Here is a 20,649-nt window from a genome sequence, read left to right on the forward strand (position 1 = left end):
CTTTACGCTAGATTTCGAATTTTGTTCCAATTCTTTATAATGACCCCTTAATCCCAAAGGCCGTTAATTAGAATAAATAGCTCTTATGAAAGTACTAAAAAGTCTTTGACTTAAAGAGCGAAGTATTGACTAGGGGGCGAACCCAATCATGTACGTAATATTTTCTGTTCGTTTTAAGTTTTGATGCTGGTCCTTACTTTCAGTTGAAAAACTTGTTTTTTTTAATTTAATTTCTGATCTATTTTTTAAATAATACTGGGATATCCGGCGCCCCCTTCATAGCAATGTCCCTTCCCCCATCAAAACTTCCTCCATGGAAATATCCTCCCATATAACCCCCGACCCACCACCCCCCCCACTACCAGAAGAAATCTCCCCTGAAAACGTCTGTATACTTCCCAATAACCAATATCCCAATAACTGTATGTAAACAATGGGCAAAGTTAATAACTCTCAGCCCTCCCCCCGGGGCCTTTGGGGGATTAAGTCATCCTAAAAGACATTGTTATCATATTTTCGACCATGCTGAACTAAATAGCTATCTCAAAATTTTAATCGGGTGACTTTGGGGAAAAAATGAGGGTGGGAGGGGGCCTAGTTGCCCTCCAATTTTTATGGTCACTTAAAAAGGGCACTAGAACTTTTAATTCCGTTCCAATAGGTCGATACGATCACCCCTAAAAAAAAAAAAAAAAAAAAAAAAAAAAATAAAAAAAAAAACAAAAAAACAAAACTCATCCGTGATCATTATTCTGGCAAAAAATACGAAATTCCACATTTTTGCAGATATGAGCTTGAAAGCTCTATAGTAGGGTTCTCTGATACGCTGAATATGATGGCGTGATTTTCATTAAGGTTCTATAACTTGTAGGGGGTCTTTCCCCTTTTTTTCGAAAATCAGCCAAATTCTCTCAGGCGCGTAACTTTTGATGGGTAGGACTAAACTTATATATTTGAAAACAAGGGCCAAGCAAAAACCAGGTCGTCCCTGAACGAGGTGAGAAGAGATCAAAGGTAAACGTTTAAAGACAATTGGAGCTTTATAGGAGGAGGTAAGGAGTGAAGCCTAGAACAGAATGGAATGGATGCAGCGCGTGCATAGCTATTTAAGCCTCAAGCGACTTTGCATTGCAGTGAGTTGTTAGTAGTAGTAGTTGATATTCATATCATCACTTAAAGATATATATTTTTTTTTTAAATCTGCTCTTCTCTTAATATGCTTATTATTTATGAGCCGCTTAGATTGCACCAACAGGAAGGACGAATTATGAAGGCAGCACTGCCAAGAAGCCTATGATTGCCTAAACGCTGAAGTTGAACCCCTCCTTGATCCTCATCAGTACGGTAACAGAAAGAATACATCAACATTCCATTATCCAGTCAGTCTTTTACATTTTATTTTTAAGCATGTTGATGAACCTGGTAAATGGCCAAACTTAATAACAATTGATTTTAAAAAGGGTTTCGATTTGTGGAGTACCTCAAAGTACCATTCTGGGTCCTGTTCTTTTTCTAGTTATGATCAATGATATTGCTAATGATTGTGAAGACCGCTGGAAATATGTTGACGACCTTACCCTTGGAGAAATTTGTGAAGCAATTGAATTTAGCAAAGCTCAAATTTTTAATTGATAACGCGAAGACTAAAGCGTCCAGTTCAAATATGACAGTAAATGACAGTAAATCTTCAATTTTAACTATTTCATTTTTAAATTCTTCTGAACCAAATTTTCTACCAACTGTCTCTGATTCCCTTAAAGCCAGGAAGATTAAACTCTTGGGAGTTATTATTACCAGTGATTTAAAATGGGAGACAAGCACATCTAGTCTAGTAAAAGAGGGTGATGCTGTGCTGCAGATGATCAATCTGACGTTAAGGCAGGGCACCCCTATAGATAATCTCCTCCGAATATCTACATCTTTTATTCGCCCAATTCTGGAATATGCAGCTCCAGTATGACATTTTGGACTGACGTCTGAGGAAAGCGCCAGGATCGAAAGAGCTCAGAAAAGAGCTCTAATGATGGTATCAAAGCAGGCAGAAATGTCGTATGAAGAGCTGCTGACAAAGTTTAAAATACAAACTCTAAAAAAAAGAAGGGAGAGCCTCCACAAGGATTACGGAAGAAAATCTCTGATCCACCCAATCCACAAAACCCTTTCCCCTCACAACAAAAGGACTCCCGCGCAGGGTTGCAGTGCTTACTGAGAAACTTCAATCGGTACGCTGTGCCCATCAGCGGTTAGCGAAAAGTTTTATACCTAGTTTTGCAAATATATACAACGAAAATCAGGAGGATTGATCAGTGTTTTTTTCTGTTAAATATTCATTTTTAATGTGATTATAATGTGACTATGTTTGTATAATGTGACTAATGCGTTTTAATGAGACTATACCAAAGAAATTTGGCATTGCCATGAAGATTTTGGCGAAAAAAAAAGATTATATATCTATCTATCTATCTATCTAAATGTATGCAACAAAAATGTAAAAAAAGAGAAAGAAAAAAAGATATACTCCCTGTGACCTTTTGGCAGCCACCATTCTTTTATCAATGAAAAGTAAAGGTAAGTAAGAAAATAATATTTAATTTATCTCTTTTAGATTTTATATTAGTTTGCTTAGTCTAATTGTTAAAACCGTTCGGTGGTTCCCCTTAACATTTGGGATATTTGAGCTACAGCTGGTATGGCTAATATTAAAATATGAAGGTGTTGTAGCCCTCACGAAAATTTTTCAATTGTTCATCCAGGCATGTTTTTCTTTGCGCTTTAAGTTTTCTTCAGGAGTAGACTATATCTTAGGCCAAGATTAGCTCCGTTAGTGCTTTGGATTTTTTTAAGACCACACTGCCTTCTATGAAGAACAAACAAAAGTTCAAAAATACAGGATTTTTAATTTTTAACGAATTTCATTAAAAGTGGAATTTTTAATAAAGGCGGCACAAAAGAATATCGAAAATAGGTACGTCGTATATATGGGGATGATAAACCAAGCAAGTGTATAACTGTAGATGCAAGTGTAAAACCAAGCAAGTGTATATGCAGCAACATTTCGTTTGCAGTTGGAAGAAGAAGAATTTAGTGTTATCTTCATTAAAAATTCAACTTACATGTAAGCAACATTAAAGAACTCCATACTTTGAATGAACCCTGTTAATGACTACTACTACTACTACTACTACTAACAGTTCACCGCAGCACCAAGGCGCCTGAGGCCAAAACAGTTACGCACGCTCCTCCTCCATCCCAATCTATTCAAAGCCTCCCTTTTTACACTCTCCCAGGAAGTTCCCATTTGCTTTAAATCTTTCTTAATGACGTCCTCCCACCCCAGATACGGACGATCTGCTTTCCGTTTAACCTTAGACGGTTGGCCGAAAGTGCCAATCTTCGGCAATCTGCCATCCTTCATCCGCAAAACGAGCCCTAGGCATCCCAACCTTTCTCTCATTATAGCCCTAGAAAAAGGGATTGAACCATACTTCTTGTACAGCTTACTGTTTGAAATACGGTCAGTCAGCCGGGTACCCAGAACTATCCATAGGCGATTTATCTGGAAAATACCCAGCAAATCTTCATCCGCTTTTCGGAGCACTTATGCTTCAGAGCCATGTCTATTAAGGATTCCTCTCAGCAAACGAGCTAGAAATTATGTGTGAGCCGGGAGTAATTATTTTCTTCTATATAAATATAGTTTGTTATAATTGCAATACTTTAGTTTATCTGATGATGATGATCACTGATGTATGCGGTCGAAATAGTCAGATTTTTTGTATCTTTTTCACTGTCTAATTAAAGGACTTATCCCCATTTGAATTTTTATTTGTTAGTTAGTGCTGTAGCGGGAAGCCACTCATTTTTTGTCGTTTTTCTATGAAAACAAAAGCTTTGGTTGTTGATTTAGAGGCATCACAAACCTTTTTTAATAGATAACATTAGCTTTAAATAGATATGAAAATAAGAATGTGCATGCTAAATATACATAAATAATTCATATATTGAAATCAGGGTTAAAAGGATATTCAGGGTTAAAAGGATACTGAAGCTTCATCCGCAGGAAGGACACACAGTTAATCCTAAGATTGGTATTACTATAAATCGCTCTTATTGCCTAATATTACTCACCTCATTCTTTGCACTGGCTTGGCTCAGATATGGAGCTTCGGCAAAACATTGTCATTCAGCAGCCACAGTACATCTATGCTTTCAAAATCAAATCACGCAATTAATTTTCTTTAAAAAATTTCAACGTCACGCAAAAACGACGTTTGTTTATGACCTTTCGACACTTGCGAACGACAAGCTGTCTTTTTGAGAGAAATATAGAACACTACTCACCACATTCTCACACTATTCACCACATTACTGGTGAATAGATTTCCCGGTATTACTCAAAAACGTTCAGAAACTAAATAAAAAAAGTTTTTCAAATGAAAGTAAGGAGCAGCATTAAAACTAGTAACAAACAATGATTACGTATATGAGAGGGTTTGGCCCTTCTTAATACCCTACCCTCTCCGCTAACGTTTGACTTTTTGTCCCACTTCTTTAAGAATGACTCCTGAAACATATAGCAGTTACTCATTTAAGGTTTTACAATTGTGTCGAAAATACGCCCTTACGGAGATCAAACTCTAAGTTTCCCACCCTCTTTGCCCTAAACAAGAAAAAATAGGGAAAATACTTGAAATATTACCTTGAGATGGTTAATATAATCTTCGATAGCCAGATCTTTTATACTACAATGTTTACAGATGTATGAGGATTCACTATGAAGAGATATCAAATGAAATTTCAGCATCTCTTCATCCAAAGTTAAATACCAACATCCGTACACAGTACAAACAAATCTCTTATTCTCGGGTATAAATCGGGGTAGACACATAATCTCTTCAGCCGATAATTCTACTACTTTCTCCCCTTCATTCGAACTCAACGCCATATTGATCATTTTATCGAAATGCTTTTCTTCACTTTCCAAACATGGCATAGGGTTGACGGGGTTCTCCGTATTTGGTTTGGAATGCGGGGCCCTGTGCATCTGCAAATGTCGTACTAAATTTTTACGAATCTTTGTTCGGAATACACAGTGCCCACATCGGGCGGTTCGTAGAAATACTGGCCTTAGTGGGACTGAATTTGATAAAAAGTCAAGGATCGTATACACCGTATCGGTTGATCTCTGAAGAACCGGACCTTTATCTGAGTTCAGAGCTTTAATTATATATTCCGAATTATCGCTCTCTTTTTGAGAAATACAAATTTTCGATAGCTTATTATCCGTCCGATGGTAGATGCGAACATGCCGTAAGGCGAGGCTTTCTAATGGAAACCTGAAACATGAAAACATATTTTTAATTTTTTTTTTTAGAAAGATATATCAATTTGAAATTAGATACATTACAAAAGATACAGTCTATAGGCCTAATCGTCTCTGCATCTATCTCTGATACAACATAGAAAAAAAAGAAGGAAAATAGGGAAAATACGGAATCCCCTGTAAACTAAACAAAAAACTAACTAGAGACCATTATGAAAAACTGATATGAAAATTATAAATAAATGAGCATAGATCTTTTAGCAGCAGATGGAAAATTATTCCCTCTGCCTCGTAAGCAAATCCTTCGGAGGCATGGCACACAAGCCAGATTTTTCGTGGGGGGGGGGGGGAGAATAATACAAATAAATTTCATTTGACTATTTGAATAAGAACTACCCAAAAAATTCAGGTTTTCAGAGGGAGGTCCCAAACCCCCTCCTCTTGAGTAAATCCCAAATTGGATGTGACTCCCGAATATAGGGGAGCAGAAGGGAACTGTAAAAGCTGAGCATACCCAACAATCTTAATTGAGTTACCCAACAGGGCTGGGCTCCTATTATGAAACGTATTCAAACATGGCTCTCAATGAGAAAGCAAATCCCTCGGATGCATGAATTTACGCAGAAACATTTTTGGGGCGGTAAGAAAATAACATAAAAAAGAATTTAACAGACAATCATAAACAACAGAACAATGGTCTTTTAGCTGGTCTGCCGGCGGAAATTTGTCCTCTCTGCCTAAAAACCTGCCTAAGGTAACTGTAGAATAAGGGGGAGCAGAAGGTGACTAGAAAAATAGATCACACCGAACACTTTAAATTTCGTTACTCATCAGAATTGAGCTCCTAGTACGAAATTGAGCTCCTGAATACTGCTTATGCACCCACTCAGATATACTAACCAATGAGAAAAACAGACATTACTGTCCAATAATTCCACGTTAAAAATTGTGCTTTAGTTACGTTGTTTTATTTTTGCAACATATTTTCACAAGCTTATCATGTAATTCCTTATTTTTGGAGAGAAAAAAGCCCAGTATCTATAAATAAGATTAACTAATGCTTTGCGCAAAGGCGATTCCATGATTTTTTTTTAGGGGGGGGGGAACTTTACAAAACATAGAAAAATTTGGTTCATATGCATGTTTCTTAATTTTACAGTATGGACAAAAATTTTGGGTGAGTGAGGGTAAAACCCGGTACCTCCCCCCCCCCACTCCCTGGGTACGGCCTTGTCTATGGGTTAACTAATGCTGAGCCACGAATGTAGACTGAGAAGAAAATACAATTTCTAGAGAAAAATAGTTCTCCCTTTGTAAAACCAGATTATTTTTTCTATAACGAAAAACATTAATCCATTAAAAGAACAAAAGCTTTTGAGGACGAAAATTCATAAAAAACAGACGTCACAAATTAACATAACCAGATCATTTTCTTAATTCTTTATCTTAATAGAGGTTCCATTAGCCCCTGTATTAACGGCCAAATTTTTTTAAACGGATTAACAAAAAAGCCAAATTTTTCACGCCATGAATCGACACAGCCCATTTTTTCTGCGGAAATTTATATTCCACATTAAGTTCCCCATGGTCCATTCTACTTATCCTGAAAGTTAGCCTACTTGAAGGATTCATCACCTTAAATATCAAATGGACACTAAATTGGAAGTTAATCCTTAGTCTGTTTTCTAATTGAATCCGAAAGGACTGAGATAACATTGAAACATTATAAAATAGAAATAAAATAAGTATAAACACGTATTAGTATAAACAAACACGAAAATAGATAAAATAGGACCAAGATTTGCAGAAGAATTTTTACATCAAAACCCACCATTTCTCTGACTGAAGAAAGAGTGTTTAGAGAGTGAAAATAAATAAAAAAAAAAAAGAAAAAAAAGAGGAAAATCAAATACATTGGAAAAAATGGACTGATCCAGCCAATACTGGGACTAAACTGACAGTTTTGTAAATCGAAGATTGACAGAACGCCTTTCATATTATCATAACCAAGTTACATAGAATGCAATAGAATTAAATATATTAAAGAACGTAAACTAACTTGAAAATTTCAAGTCAACAACTGTATCTCACTTTTTTTTACTGCGGTTGCACATATTCCCCAAACGAAGGGTCCCTAAACAGAAACCCATAAGAACGATAAACCCAGCAGAAAACCCGAACCCTGTTTTTTTTTCTTCTACTTTGCCAGAACATATTTGGTTTAATTCCCAATATTGCGTGCAATTTGAAAGCAATAATCAAATTTGGAAGAACATGGCAAGTTTCTGTAATGAATATTATTCAACTTTGAAAATAAAATATATAATGATGAAGAGGCAATTAATAAATATGCGATTAATTCCTTATGGAGGGCGAAACAAGGAAAAATTTGGTGATCTTTTGATTTCTTTTGACAGCCCTCTGAAAAGAACCCCAAGTCAGAAAGGTACTGAAACAGCCATTTAAAAAACCTGAAGTATTGAATAATTTTGATTTATAAAAAGTATTTTTTTTTAGATTCCCAAGAATTTTGGTTAACTCAATGAGGAGGCGGTGGGATTTCTGAAGTTTATATGGGGGGGGGGGGGGAGTTGTGAAAAACAAGATGAAAATACTTTCATGTCTGAACTTTAAAGATGCGTAAATGATTCTCTTGGTTTTGAGTCTCCGTTTTGTCAGGGTTTTAGTTTAATGGGTTTTAAAGCCTTGGTTTAAGTCAAGGTTTTAAACTGTAAGCGAAGAGAAGAGGAGAAAGAGAGAGAGAGAGAGAGAGAGAGAGAGAGAGAGAGAGAGAGAGAGAGAGAGAGAGAGAGAGAGAGAAACAAAACTAACCTAAATCCACAATAGCCACAGATAAATCGTTTTGAGCCATGGACAATCAGATGTTCCTCTAAACTAGAGAGCTGCTTAAACTTCCTAAGGCAGAGTCCACACTGAAGGCATGGCTTATCATCAACTACATTACACATTCTAATATGTTCTTGCCAGTATGTTATCGTTTCTGATCGGTTTCGGCACGAAATATTTCCACAAATATACAAGTCTCTGCCACTTTTACCATCATTAGGGTACCTATTCACCAAAGCCCTGAATTTTAGAAGGTTCTTGTTTATATCATCTACAATTTCAATATCGTCATTATCATCTTTTTCCTCCTCAAATGCCTCCAACTTCTTCCACAGTCTCTCCAGTTTGGCAGAAGCAATTTCAGTCAACTTTGGCGGCTTTCTTTGATTTAGGGATTTTGTTACTGCATAATGAGCATAGCTAAGTTTCTGCTTAATTAATGACAAATGACGATCAATTTTCTTAAATTCACGATCGAATTCATTGGTTATAACAATCTTATTCGTTGATTGATGGGATTTTCGAGGTTGTTCCAGCGTTTGTGCTGTTTCGACTGACTCTGCTACGTCGGACTTAAATGTATTTGACTGTGGTCTTCCCCGTGTCCGTGTTTTCGGGTCTGGATCTGCTGCAAAAAAGTAGCTGACATGCGAGTTCTTGAATGTAGACAAGAAGTGTGCCAGTTCAACCCAATTCAAAAACATTCCAATAAAACGATTATCCCATCGTTCTAATGTGTCATAAACGCTAGAAATATTGAGGTGGAAGAGCTCAAATTTTCCATTTATATAAAATTTGGCAGAATTTGACAGGATATTGACTCTGCTTTGGAACGTATCGGCGCAGGACGGGTGGAATATGGCATAGTGATGCGCGATCCTTGTCAAAGCGTTGTTTTCAAAACTACACATTGAGCATTTAAAGAAGGAGTAACCGTGCTCAGAAAAATGCTGAAAAAGAAAAGGGAAATAATAAAAGGGGCGAAATAACACTGAAGGATCACCAATTTGTACTAAAGCAATTACTTTCAAAACCACACATTAAATAAAGGGGGGAAATATGGCTAGATGATGAGCAATCGCTGTCAAAGCGTTGTTTTCAAAATAACACATTGAACATTTAAAGGAGTAACCGTGCTAAGGACAATACTGAAAAAGAAAAGGGAAATGATAAAAAGGGTAAGATATTACTGAATGATGAGCAATTTGTGGCAAAGCAATTAATTTTCAAAAGCAAACATTGAATTAAGGGTGAAATAGAGCTAGATGACGAGAAATCCTTGTTAATGTAATATTTTCAAAATCACACATATAGCATTTAAGAAAGAAGAGACTTTGTACTGAAAAATGCTGAAAAGTAAAAAAAAATAGAAATAAAAAGGGTTAAACATGGGTGTTATGATAGGGGCAATGTATTTTATTGCATTGTACATACAAACGTACATTCAGTACTTAAAAAAGGATAAACCATGCTCAAAAGTGAAAAGGAAAAAATAGATGATCAAGTGTCCTCACTTTAGACTATTGATACAGATATTTATGCAGTACACTGTGCCTTCAACTTTCTGGATTAGTCACCTTAAGTCCGATTTCCAAGAAGGGAAGAGTAGATCCACTGCCTACCCCATTTTGACCTATCACAGGTGAGACTTATCTCTTTAAGCTCCTCAAGCTTCTTTTTCAAGATGAACTTGTCTTGGCTTAACAACTAGTACTACTAACTCCCCCCAAAACCTCGCTGAAGTAGCAAACACTCTTATTGACGCTGAGTCAGCGGGAGAAAGTCTAGTTCTCGCTGACCTCGATGTACGTCACGATATTATTCGTATCCTTATGCTTTTCTAGCTACTCATTCACCTGAGTCTTTCGCTTAGTAAACATATGCCTCCGATACGTCAGAGAAAGCTCATAACCGTATGATAGGATAAGATCGTAATTTTAAAATTGTCTATCCAGAGAGGGATAGACAAAATATAGCCCAGAGGGGCCAAATTCCCGAAGGACGAGCAACCATAAAAAAAGATTATTCTTCCTCGATACTGGCATCTACGCACATATCACTTGTTTAGTCCGCGCATGACATCCTGAATCTTAGTCGTACATTACGGCAGATCAGTGAAATTTACGTGATTCTTCAAGACGGTACCTCGAGCTTGAGCTTCATTTTAAGTCGAAAAATCCAAAAAGGTTCCTCTCAACAGGAAGAGTTTACTACCCCCTAAGTAGCACTTGGAAGCTTAGTGGTTAAGCCTACTGATTAATATTTCTATTTAGAAGCTCCCTATTGGGGTCGTCTTATGTCAAACGAGGTTTCTCCTAGTCAAGTATCTTAAACCTCTATTGCCACCTGCAGATACCGTTTCAAGTTTCAGTTGCTAGCCGCTCTTACAATGCACCAGCCATCCCCATTTGGTAACTATCTCCACAAAACATGCTTTTAACTCAGAGGCATTATTCTACCAAAATTCACCTGACGTTACTCGTTTCCCCAGGTCCGACTACCAACTTCAGCATAATGGTGAGTACTTTAATACATAACTGCATTCAAAAAAGCTTTCAGCCTGAAAACCAGAAACAGAACAGAATATATATACTAATAATAATTAAAAAAAAAAATCACTTCTTCTGTTTCTTTTCATAGGCTATTGCAGTTTACAAGAAGTAAAATTCAGTATTTTGTACATAAAAACACAAAAGTACTCCAATACTCTATACATTGCGCCATTCTACAAGCTCTTTTTAAAATCAGACCAGTAAAAATCCTTTTTTTTTTGCTTTCTAAAATATTTTCCCCTTTTATCACTTTTTGAATCTTTTCTACTTACCTAAAGTAGGGCCTTATCAAATGTACTTACCTAAGGCTGGTGAATGAAGTGAATATGCAAAAAGTTGAATAGCTAAGGCCCGGGGCATTTTTTGCTGTATCTTAAACCTCTATTGCCACCTGCAGATTCCGTTTCAATATATATATATATATATATATATATATATATATATATATATATATATATATATATATATATATATATATATATATATATATATAAAATATATATATATATATATATATATATATATATATATATATATATATATATATATATATATATATATATATATATATATATATATATATATATATATATATATATATATATATATATATATTAAAGAACTCCATTAAACAAAAAATGAGCAAAAATAAAATCAAATACGCTACCAAGCGTGAAACTACCACATATCAGCATCGATAAATAAATGAAACCCAAAACGAACAGAAACTACAATAAATAACCGAGTCAAACCCAAAATGAGCAGAAATTAACATAAGTTGGGCTCAAAACCCCTATACCTTCCCAAGGCCAGAATATAATTTGTACTCTACTGAAAATAATATACATGTTTTTACTTTTATAGCTTTAATAAATCAAATAATGTTAACATTTTGATTACTAAGTATCAGTATATGTATATTAAACTGACAATGCACATTCATTTGTATTTTTTCACTAAAATGCAGGCATTGGGAAGGCATAGGGGTTTTGAGCCCAACTTATGTTAATTTCTGCTCGTTTTGAGTTTGACTCGGTTATTTATTGAAATTTCTGTTCGTTTTGGGTTTCATTTATTTATCGATGCAATTTGTTAAAGTTTCATGCTTGGTAAATTATTTTATTTTTGCTAATTTTTTAGTTTAATGGAGTTCTTTACTTTTCTTTGAAAAACTTATTTGGTGGAAAAAGTTCTTTTAATTAATTTCTGTTTATTTTATATTGACACATTCTTTTCAGGGAAAAAGAAAATAATACTTTAAATATTTTCTTTTTTTTAAGACTTTATAGTTTGGCCTGCTATTTGTGTGCTGGAGAAAATTTTTTAACAACATACACCCTCTTAAAAATTTTGACACAAATAGTAGTGTTTAATTTAGTTTCATAACTCCTCTAGTTGACCTGAAATGGAAAACTTGATACAATTCGCAAAAGAATCTGTTTACTTTCTTTGATAGAATGGATACACTTACGCTATTTTGATTTGATTAAATTTTAAGAGCAGAAGTAGCCCCGAAAGTTTGAACATAATACCATCAGTCGTTTTTGGGATACTGCTGAGATGCCTTATTGAGAATTAGCATTATCACAGTGTATTTTGATTAAATCTCAAGGCAACATTTAGTTTTTAAACATAATGGGCAAATGAGAGGATGGGCGTGGGAGGGGGATTAGTTGCCCTCCAATCACTTTCGACTATTAAAAAGGGCATCAGCCCTTTCTATTTTCAATCGAATGATCCCTTTCGAAGTTCCCACGACAACTCCTTCGATACGAAGTGTCCTGGTCTAAACAACAACAGCAGCAAAAAATAATACATTATACCCACATCGATCTTTACTATAAAAATGTCAAGCCTTCCAATCACTTTCGACTATCAAAAAGGGCACTAGGCCTTTCGATTTCCAACCGAATGAACCTTTTTTGAAACGACTACGCTTTCTATAAACACCTCATATGCACCCAGGGCATAAAATACAACCCTTACCCTAAGGTCTGTTAGGGTGGTTGTCATCCTCCAAGACCGAATTTCCAGAACTTTCAACTACGTTAAACAAAATGGCTATCTCAAAATTTTTGATTGGATGTGTTTGGGGTGGGCGTGAGAGGGGCGTTAGTCGCTCTCCCATCACTTTCAACTATTAAAAATGGAACTAGCCCTTTCAATTTCCAATCAAATGAGCCTTTTTGAAGTTTCTATGACAACACTTTCAATATAAACTTTATATACCCCCAGGCCATAACTTACAAACCTTGCCCTGAGGGCTGGGGAGGGGGGGGGGGGGGTTGCCATTCTGAAAGACATAATTTCCAGAACTTTCTACTACGTTGAAAAAAATAGCTATCTGAAAATTTGTGTTAGTTGCCTTCCAATCACTTTCGACTATTAAAAAGGGCACTAGCCCTTTGAATTTCCAATCGAAAGAGCCTTTTTTGAAGTTTCTACAACGCCTTCAATAAAAAATTTATAACCCCCCAGGGCATAACTTACAACCCTTGCTCTGAGGGCTGTGGGGGAGTGTCCTCCACAAAAACATAATTTCTACCTGAAAATAAACTACGCTGAACAAAATGGCTATCTCTAAATTTTGTTGGGATGTGTTTCGGGAAATGGTGGGCGTGGAAGGGGTGTTAGTTGCTTTCCAATCACTTTCGACTATTAAAAAGGGCACAAGCCACTCCAATTTTGAAATTGAATGAGCTCTTTTCGAAGTTCCTACTAGAACTTCTTCTATACGAACTGCCCTGCTCTAAAGAAAAAAAAAAAAAATAATAAACAATACATTGTGCCAACATCGTTCTCATATACCCCCAGGATATAAATTAAAACCCTTGCCCTGAGGGTTGTGGGGGAGTGTCCTCCTCAAAAACATATTTTCTATCTGGAAACCAACTACGCTGAACAAAATGGCTATCTCACAATTTTGATTGGATGTGTTTGGGGGAATGATGGGCGTAGGGGGGTAGTTGCCCTCCAATCATTTTCGACTATTGAAAAGGGCACTAGTCACTCTAATTTCCAATCGAATGATTCCTTTTCGAAGTTTCTGCGACAACTCCTTCGATACGAAGTGCCCTGGTCTAAGACCCCGAAAAAAAAAAAAAAAAGATTGTGCCAACATCTTTCTTTACTTAGGCAGCGCGATCGTGCTGCCTATAATAATGATATATATATATATATATATATATATATATATATATATATATATATATATATATATATATATATATATATATATATATATATATCCACTTGTTTCCTACATCTTCCTAGCATGGAAGATGGAAAGATTCAAAGATGGTTGAAATTAATGGGACAGGGTAAAGAAAGAAGCTTTTAAAAAGATTAGAATGGGGAAAGAGCACGCGCATGTTGAATTTATTTAACTTAGATTGAATTTGATTTAAATAAAAACAAATTAATAATATATTATGGCTTCGTGGCGTCAGATTATGGACTGTAATACAGTGAAAACTTTCATTAGAACTTTAATTGCCAGAACACCTTATTTACTGCCTATACTAAAAACGGCAACACGAGACAACTTATCGGTAAGAGAAGTTGACTAGCCTGTAATGGTAAGGTAGTAGACTAGCCTGTTACTAGCTCAGGAAACTATCATCTCAATGAACGTTTTAATATAAAATGCATTCAGCAAATCAAGCCGTGGAAGGTATTTTCAAATTCCAGCCTTCACTTTTCCCTAATCCAGAGAACTTGTCTTTTCGTAATTTTGCCCTAGGTGAATGTACCCTCGAGGGATGGTCTGACAGCCCAAATAAGGGTACAGAAAGGTGCTTTGAGGCTTCGAATTCCATCCTTTCCTTACTTGCAAGACTTCAAATATTTATAAAATTATAATAAATTAACAAATAAATTTCGCTTGGAATTCAGCACAAAACGCAGGTACGACTTTACCAAGGTCTGTAATCCAGGAGAAGTAGATTTTAAGAGAAAATAGAAAAGCAAACGTTCCTAACTTTTTTTGCAGAAAAAAATCGATGCAAAACAAAACGAATTTTCAAACTTAAGACACCACCTAATTCATTGTCATCTTCATACCTTATAAGCAGCAAAGGCTAGCGGGAGGAGCTTTGGAACTGCTTCGTCAGTCTTACTGAATCAACTTCTGAAGGTCTATTTCAACTAAGACAGTGGCGGTGAACCCTTTCGGATCAACATGTCCATATTTTGAAAATTATTAATTTAACTCTAGTGTCATGCTTTATTCAGGGGTAAATCCAGGATTTTGCTAAGGTAAGGACCTGGATAAATTTAATGACTGTTTTTTTGTTGGCGCGCCACAGGTTGTCCACATATGTAAATAAGTTCATTTGCAGAGTTAGATAGATAGATAGATACACTTTTATTGCCACCAAAATTTTCATGCCACTACCAAATTTCTTTGGTATAGTCACATTAAAAAGAATTATCACATTATACAAGCATAGTCACATTATAGTCACATTAAACATTGAATATTAAAAAAAATTATTTAATGCCAGCTACTACCATAAACCGCATAAGTACATATGAAGGCCTTTATCATTTGAAACCAGAAACCGCATAACTACGTATGAAGTCTTTTATCATTTGAAACCAGAAACCGCATAACTACATATGCGGTTTTTACATATGAAGGCCTTTACATCATTTGAAACCCGAAACCGCATAAGTACATATGAAGGCCTTTATCATTTGAAACCATAAACCGCATAACTACATATGAAGGACTTTATCATTTGAAACCAGATACCGCATAACTACATATGAAGGCCTTTATCATTTGAAACCATAAACCGCATAACTACATATGAAGGCCTTTATCATTGGAAATCAGAAACCGCATAACTACATATGAAGGCCTTTATCATTGGAAACCAGAAACCGCATAACTACATATGAAGGCCTTTATCATTTGAAACCATAAACCGCATAACTACATATGAAGGCCTTTATCATTGGAAACCATAAACCGCATAACTATATATGAAGGCCTTTATCATTGGAAACCAGAAACCGCATAACTACATATGAAGGCCTTTATCATTTGAAACCATAAACCGCATAACTACATATGAAGGTCTTTATCATTTGAAACCATAAACCGCATAACTACATATGAAGGCCTTTATCATTGGAAACCAGAAACCGCATAACTATATATGAAGGCCTTTTCATTGGAAACCAGAAACCGCATAACTACATATGAAGGCCTTTATCATTTGAAACCATAAACCGCATAACTACATTTGAAGGCCTTTATCATTTGAATTCCAGAAAAAGTATAATTTTTAAATTGGCCAATTCCAACAATTAGATTTAGTTTCCACCGTCCTTGGTACTTTAAAAGCAAGCATTTTGCTGTAAAAAAAAAAAAAAAAAAATTACAAAAAAAGAAAAAAACCTCACCAGACAAAGGTGCCCCAAGTGAGGTACAAGTTTACCACAAAACGGGCATAGTAGCGAAGTGGATCCGTCTGTTATGTGGCCAGCTCGGAGCAAATGATGGACCCATACTATTGGATCACAAATTTTGTGACACTGGCCAGTAGTGGTTTCTTCATCTAAATTAAAAATAATAATAAAAAGTGCAACAATAATTTTGGTTTAAAAAGAAGAGAAAAGATTAGTATTTCTGAAATGAAAGGTTAAGATTATGCCACATAGAATATGCCACGTGGCACATTTTAATTGGATATGGTATACGGCTTCATTAGAACTTTAATTGCCGGAACACCTTATTTACTGCCTATACGAAAAACTGAAATGAAAGGTTAAGATTAAGTCAGTTATAATATATCATTATTTTAAGTAGATAAAGCGTTTAGGTCAACAAGATGGCAAAGGGCTCTTACCCACGAACCTCAGCACCAATGGATAATCAGTCTTTCCTATTTTACATCCTTCAGAATTACTTATTATTTAAGTTCAACTACTGGGCTACAGAAAAAAGTCCAATAACTTTTCTCAGTCTTCTCCTAACTTCATTATCGGTAAAACATAAAAAAGAATAAGAATTTAGAAGGAAGAAAACAAAAGGAGTAAAAAAGCTAAAGAAAAATGCAAAGGAATAACAATAGAAGGAATATAAAGTAGAACAAGATGAGAAAAGCGAAAGAAAAAGGAAAGCGTAAAAGTAACAAAACAAGAAAAAAGGAGCAAAAAAGGATTAAAATACAAAAAAATACAAAGGAACAACAAAAGAAGGAATACGAAGTAGAACAAGATGAGAGAAGCGAAAAAGAAAGGGAAGCTTGAAAGCAAAACCAAAGAAAAAGGAAGAAAACAAAAGGATAAAAAAAACAAAGAAAAATACAAAGGAACAAGAATAGAAGGAATACAAAGTAGAATAAGAAAAGAGAAGCGAAAGAGAAAGGAAAGCATGAAAGGAAGAAAACAAGAAAAAAGAAGAAAACAAAAGGATTAAAAACAAAGACAAGTACAAAGGAACAACAATAGAAGGAATACAAAGTAGAATAAGATGAGAGAAGCGAAAGAAAAAGGAAAGCTTGAAAGTAACAAAACAAGAAAAAAAGAAGAAAACAAAAGATTAAAAAACAAAGAAAAATACAAAGGAACAACAATAAAACGAATACACCATAGAGCAAGATGAGAAGGGACAGATAAAGGAGCACACAACGAAAGAAAGGAATACAGCGAAAGTGAATACTGAATAATCTTTCTGTTGCAATACCTTTTGCACATTATTAATTAGGCTTAATAAATTTTTGACAGCAACGAATGCAATTCACTCTGTCTGTATATGGTCAATAGTAGGTTTTACCAAATAAGCCTTTACGTATGATATATACGTATACGTAAAAAAAATGTGTCGTTCACGTACGTAGTTTGGTAAGTCTAACCTGTTTAGTTTCAGTGCTGGGGAACCGAGTTTAAACTTTTAGGATCTTCCTTTTTCGGGGGAGGGTTAAGGGGACTTCAACTTTGTGTTAGATTGGGGGGGGGGGAGAGTATTTTCCCTCTGGTTCTCACCAAATCGTATACGCTACGGTTTTTCATCTTTTATGTGTGTCGCCTGATAGGAGCTGGTGATAGTAAATTAACAAGAAAGATAATTATTAATATTATAGTAAATTAATAAATAATTATAGTAAATTAATAAAAAAGAGGAAATGAAAGATAACACCTGGAATAATTACCACAAGCCTCTTCAAAGGGAGGCAAAATATCAAAATGTGGGAAAGTGATGGTTACTAATGGTAAAATGTTAAACTTTGGGAAGGTAGTTTAATAAAGAGTAAAAGCATCATTTATTTTACTATTAAAAAAGACGGCTTAATGTCCATTTGGATTCCTTCAAGCAATGTTTCCCATCTTCTTCCAATATCTGTGCCACCTTGCCCTTTGCCCCTTATGTTGACCTTTGCTAGAATTGGTTTGAAAGTTTATGTTAGGAAGACTAAGTCACTAAGGCTAGGAATAAGTGAAGATGAAAAGGTGACGTTGGGTAATGAAAAGATTGATCAGATGGGCAGCTTTACTTAACTTGGTAGTATTATTAGTAGAGATGGTGGGAGCAGTGATGATGTTAAAAATAGAATAGCCAAGGCTCAGGGTGTTTTTTCACAGTTAAAAAAAGTCTGGAAGAATAGAAAGATAGGTCTGCAAACCAAGATTAGAATATTAGAAGCTACAGTGATGACAGCGGTCAAATATGGCTCTGAAGCATAAACGCTCTGAAAATCGGATGACGATTTGCTGGATGTTTTCCAGAGAAATTTCTTGAGGATTGTTCTTGGTACCTGGCTGACTGACTGTATGTCAAAGAGTAGGCTATGCGAAAAATGTGGTTCAATACTGCTCTCTAGGGCTATAATGAAAGAAAGGTTGAGGTGGTTAGGGCATGTTGTGCGGATGAAGGATGACAGATTGCCGAAGATTGTTCTTTTCGGCCAACCATCTAGGGCTAAACGAAAAGCAGGTCGCCTCCGTCTGGAGTGGAAGGACGTCATAAAGAAAGATTTAAAGGAAATCGGAACTTCGTGGGCGGGTATAAAAAGGGAGGTCTTGAATAGATTGGGGTGGAGGAGGAGCGTGCGTAGCTGTGTTCGCCTCAGGCGGCTTGGTACTGCGGTGAGTTGTTGGTAGTAGTAGTATAGTAGGCAACAGACGATGTAACATACAAAGTTTTCAAAATTACATGTGGAACTGACAACTAGTTTCGTTTAGGTTTTCACTTTTGTTTAATTTTGATAAGATGGATTACGTATATGTGAGCTAAATGGCTTTCAAAATAACATGCACCATGCAGCGGTGGAAGATAAAAGAAAGTAAAAGCTCGTTTTTGTAAAAAAAGTCTAAGGCCATTAGATGACAAAGAAGAAATAAAGAAAAGACACGCAAAAATTATTGCCTTTAAACAAAAGAGGTATTTTTAGGGAGGCAATAACCAGGTAAGCGGAACAAAACAAGAAAAGAAGCTTAAAAAATCACTTTCTTCACAGACTTTAACAAACAGCTAAGTCTGTCGGACATGAAACATAAAAAGAAAAACAGGCCCAAAAAAACACCGGTTTTTTACTCTATCGGTTCTGTATCGGTTCTTTACTCTTATACTGAGTATATTTTCATACCCAAAATAGAATATATTCTCAATATTTGCACCTTTGACCGACGAAAAAAATTTCAAGCTTAGGGCTTGAATCCATGACCCTGTGATTACGAGCAAAGCTTGGATCAGTGTTTTCCAAACTAGGAGGTGCGCCTCCCTGGGGAGGCAAAGACTAGTCAAGGGGGAGGTGCGAATATTAGCCAGGATTGACAAAAAATCAAATGATTAGACGATATTTGCGATGTCTCGGATACGTACTACAAAATTCCCATTACAAGTAGAAGAAGGAACTGATGAAGCTAAAACAGTATATTTAATTGGATATTTTTGATGTGTTGAAGAGAATAAGATAACTGAAGATTTTTTTTTTGCAAACTCATTTCTGGCCAAGCCATATCCAGTAAAATCTACACCACATCCAGTATAAAAAAATTATGAGTGTGGAGATTGAAGACATTTCTACAAAAGTAACGAAAGCTATAAACTACATCAAACACAGTTTATTATAAGTACGATTATTTTCAATGATGTGTGACAATATGGGAGCTAATTACACATCCTTTTTGTACTATAGTGAAGAACGCTTGCTATCTCGTGCCTAAGTGATTCAGAGGCTACTCAAGAATAAATTGCAATTTTTATCGAAAAAAAAGACGCAAGTATGTTTAGGGATGGTAATTTAATTATTGAACTGACATATTTGGTGAATATTTTAGCAAAATCAAGCTTTTTGAATATATCAATGTAAGGGCCAAAGATGTATCTGTTGACTTAAAAAAGATTATGCGAAAGCATTCATACAAAAATTGAGCTATGAAAGTCAAATTTGAAAAAAAAAGTTTGACATGTTTCCACTTTTAAATTTGTGCACCCAAGATAATATAGAAGCAAACAAAAATCCATTTGTAGAACACTTGGATGCTCCCTCAACAGGATTGACCTAGAGGGCCAGTTATTATGGATTATGGCCCAGAATTTGTTTGTTAAATGTATTTGTGAGTATTTGCAATTTAAGTGTGAAGTAATAATAAAACCGATCTGAATTGTTAATTAATTTACTAAATAATTATCATGATCTCGATTTTACAAAATATGCGTTGGTACAGGATTCATTTATCGAAGAAGATGATGAATTTAAATTAACAAGTAATGAGAAAGAAAACTTTATATAATAAGCCTGTGCTTATTGTTTAATATATAATTTCTAGAGCGCATCACTAATTTAATTTTGACTAGATATTAAAAGTGAATATAATATTTTGTCAAAAAGCTTCTTAAAAAGCATTGATGCCTTTCGCAAAATTTTCAAACAGTTTGTTATAACGAACTTTAAGTAAGGAGCCATAAATGCG

General features: G+C 35.3%; 1 protein-coding gene across 1 annotated transcript in view; it reads right to left on the reverse strand.

Annotated features, from left to right (window-relative positions):
• Positions 1 to 20,649, reverse strand: part of LOC148941769 (uncharacterized) — a 67,948-nt gene that overhangs the window by 21,206 nt on the left and 26,093 nt on the right. The window contains exons 5-7 of the mRNA XM_089103603.1: positions 16,135 to 16,289; positions 8,156 to 9,120; positions 4,700 to 5,336 (exon numbers count right to left, since the gene is read on the reverse strand). Of these exons, the coding sequence (XP_088959729.1) occupies positions 4,700 to 5,336; positions 8,156 to 9,120; positions 16,135 to 16,289 (1,757 nt within the window). The remainder of the gene's footprint in view (positions 1 to 4,699; positions 5,337 to 8,155; positions 9,121 to 16,134; positions 16,290 to 20,649) is intronic.

Source organism: Artemia sp. Qi Xiang Cuo, chromosome 17, assembly GCF_049724085.1.
Source record: "Artemia sp. Qi Xiang Cuo chromosome 17, ASM4972408v1, whole genome shotgun sequence".
Taxonomy (NCBI): domain Eukaryota; kingdom Metazoa; phylum Arthropoda; class Branchiopoda; order Anostraca; family Artemiidae; genus Artemia; species Artemia sp. Qi Xiang Cuo.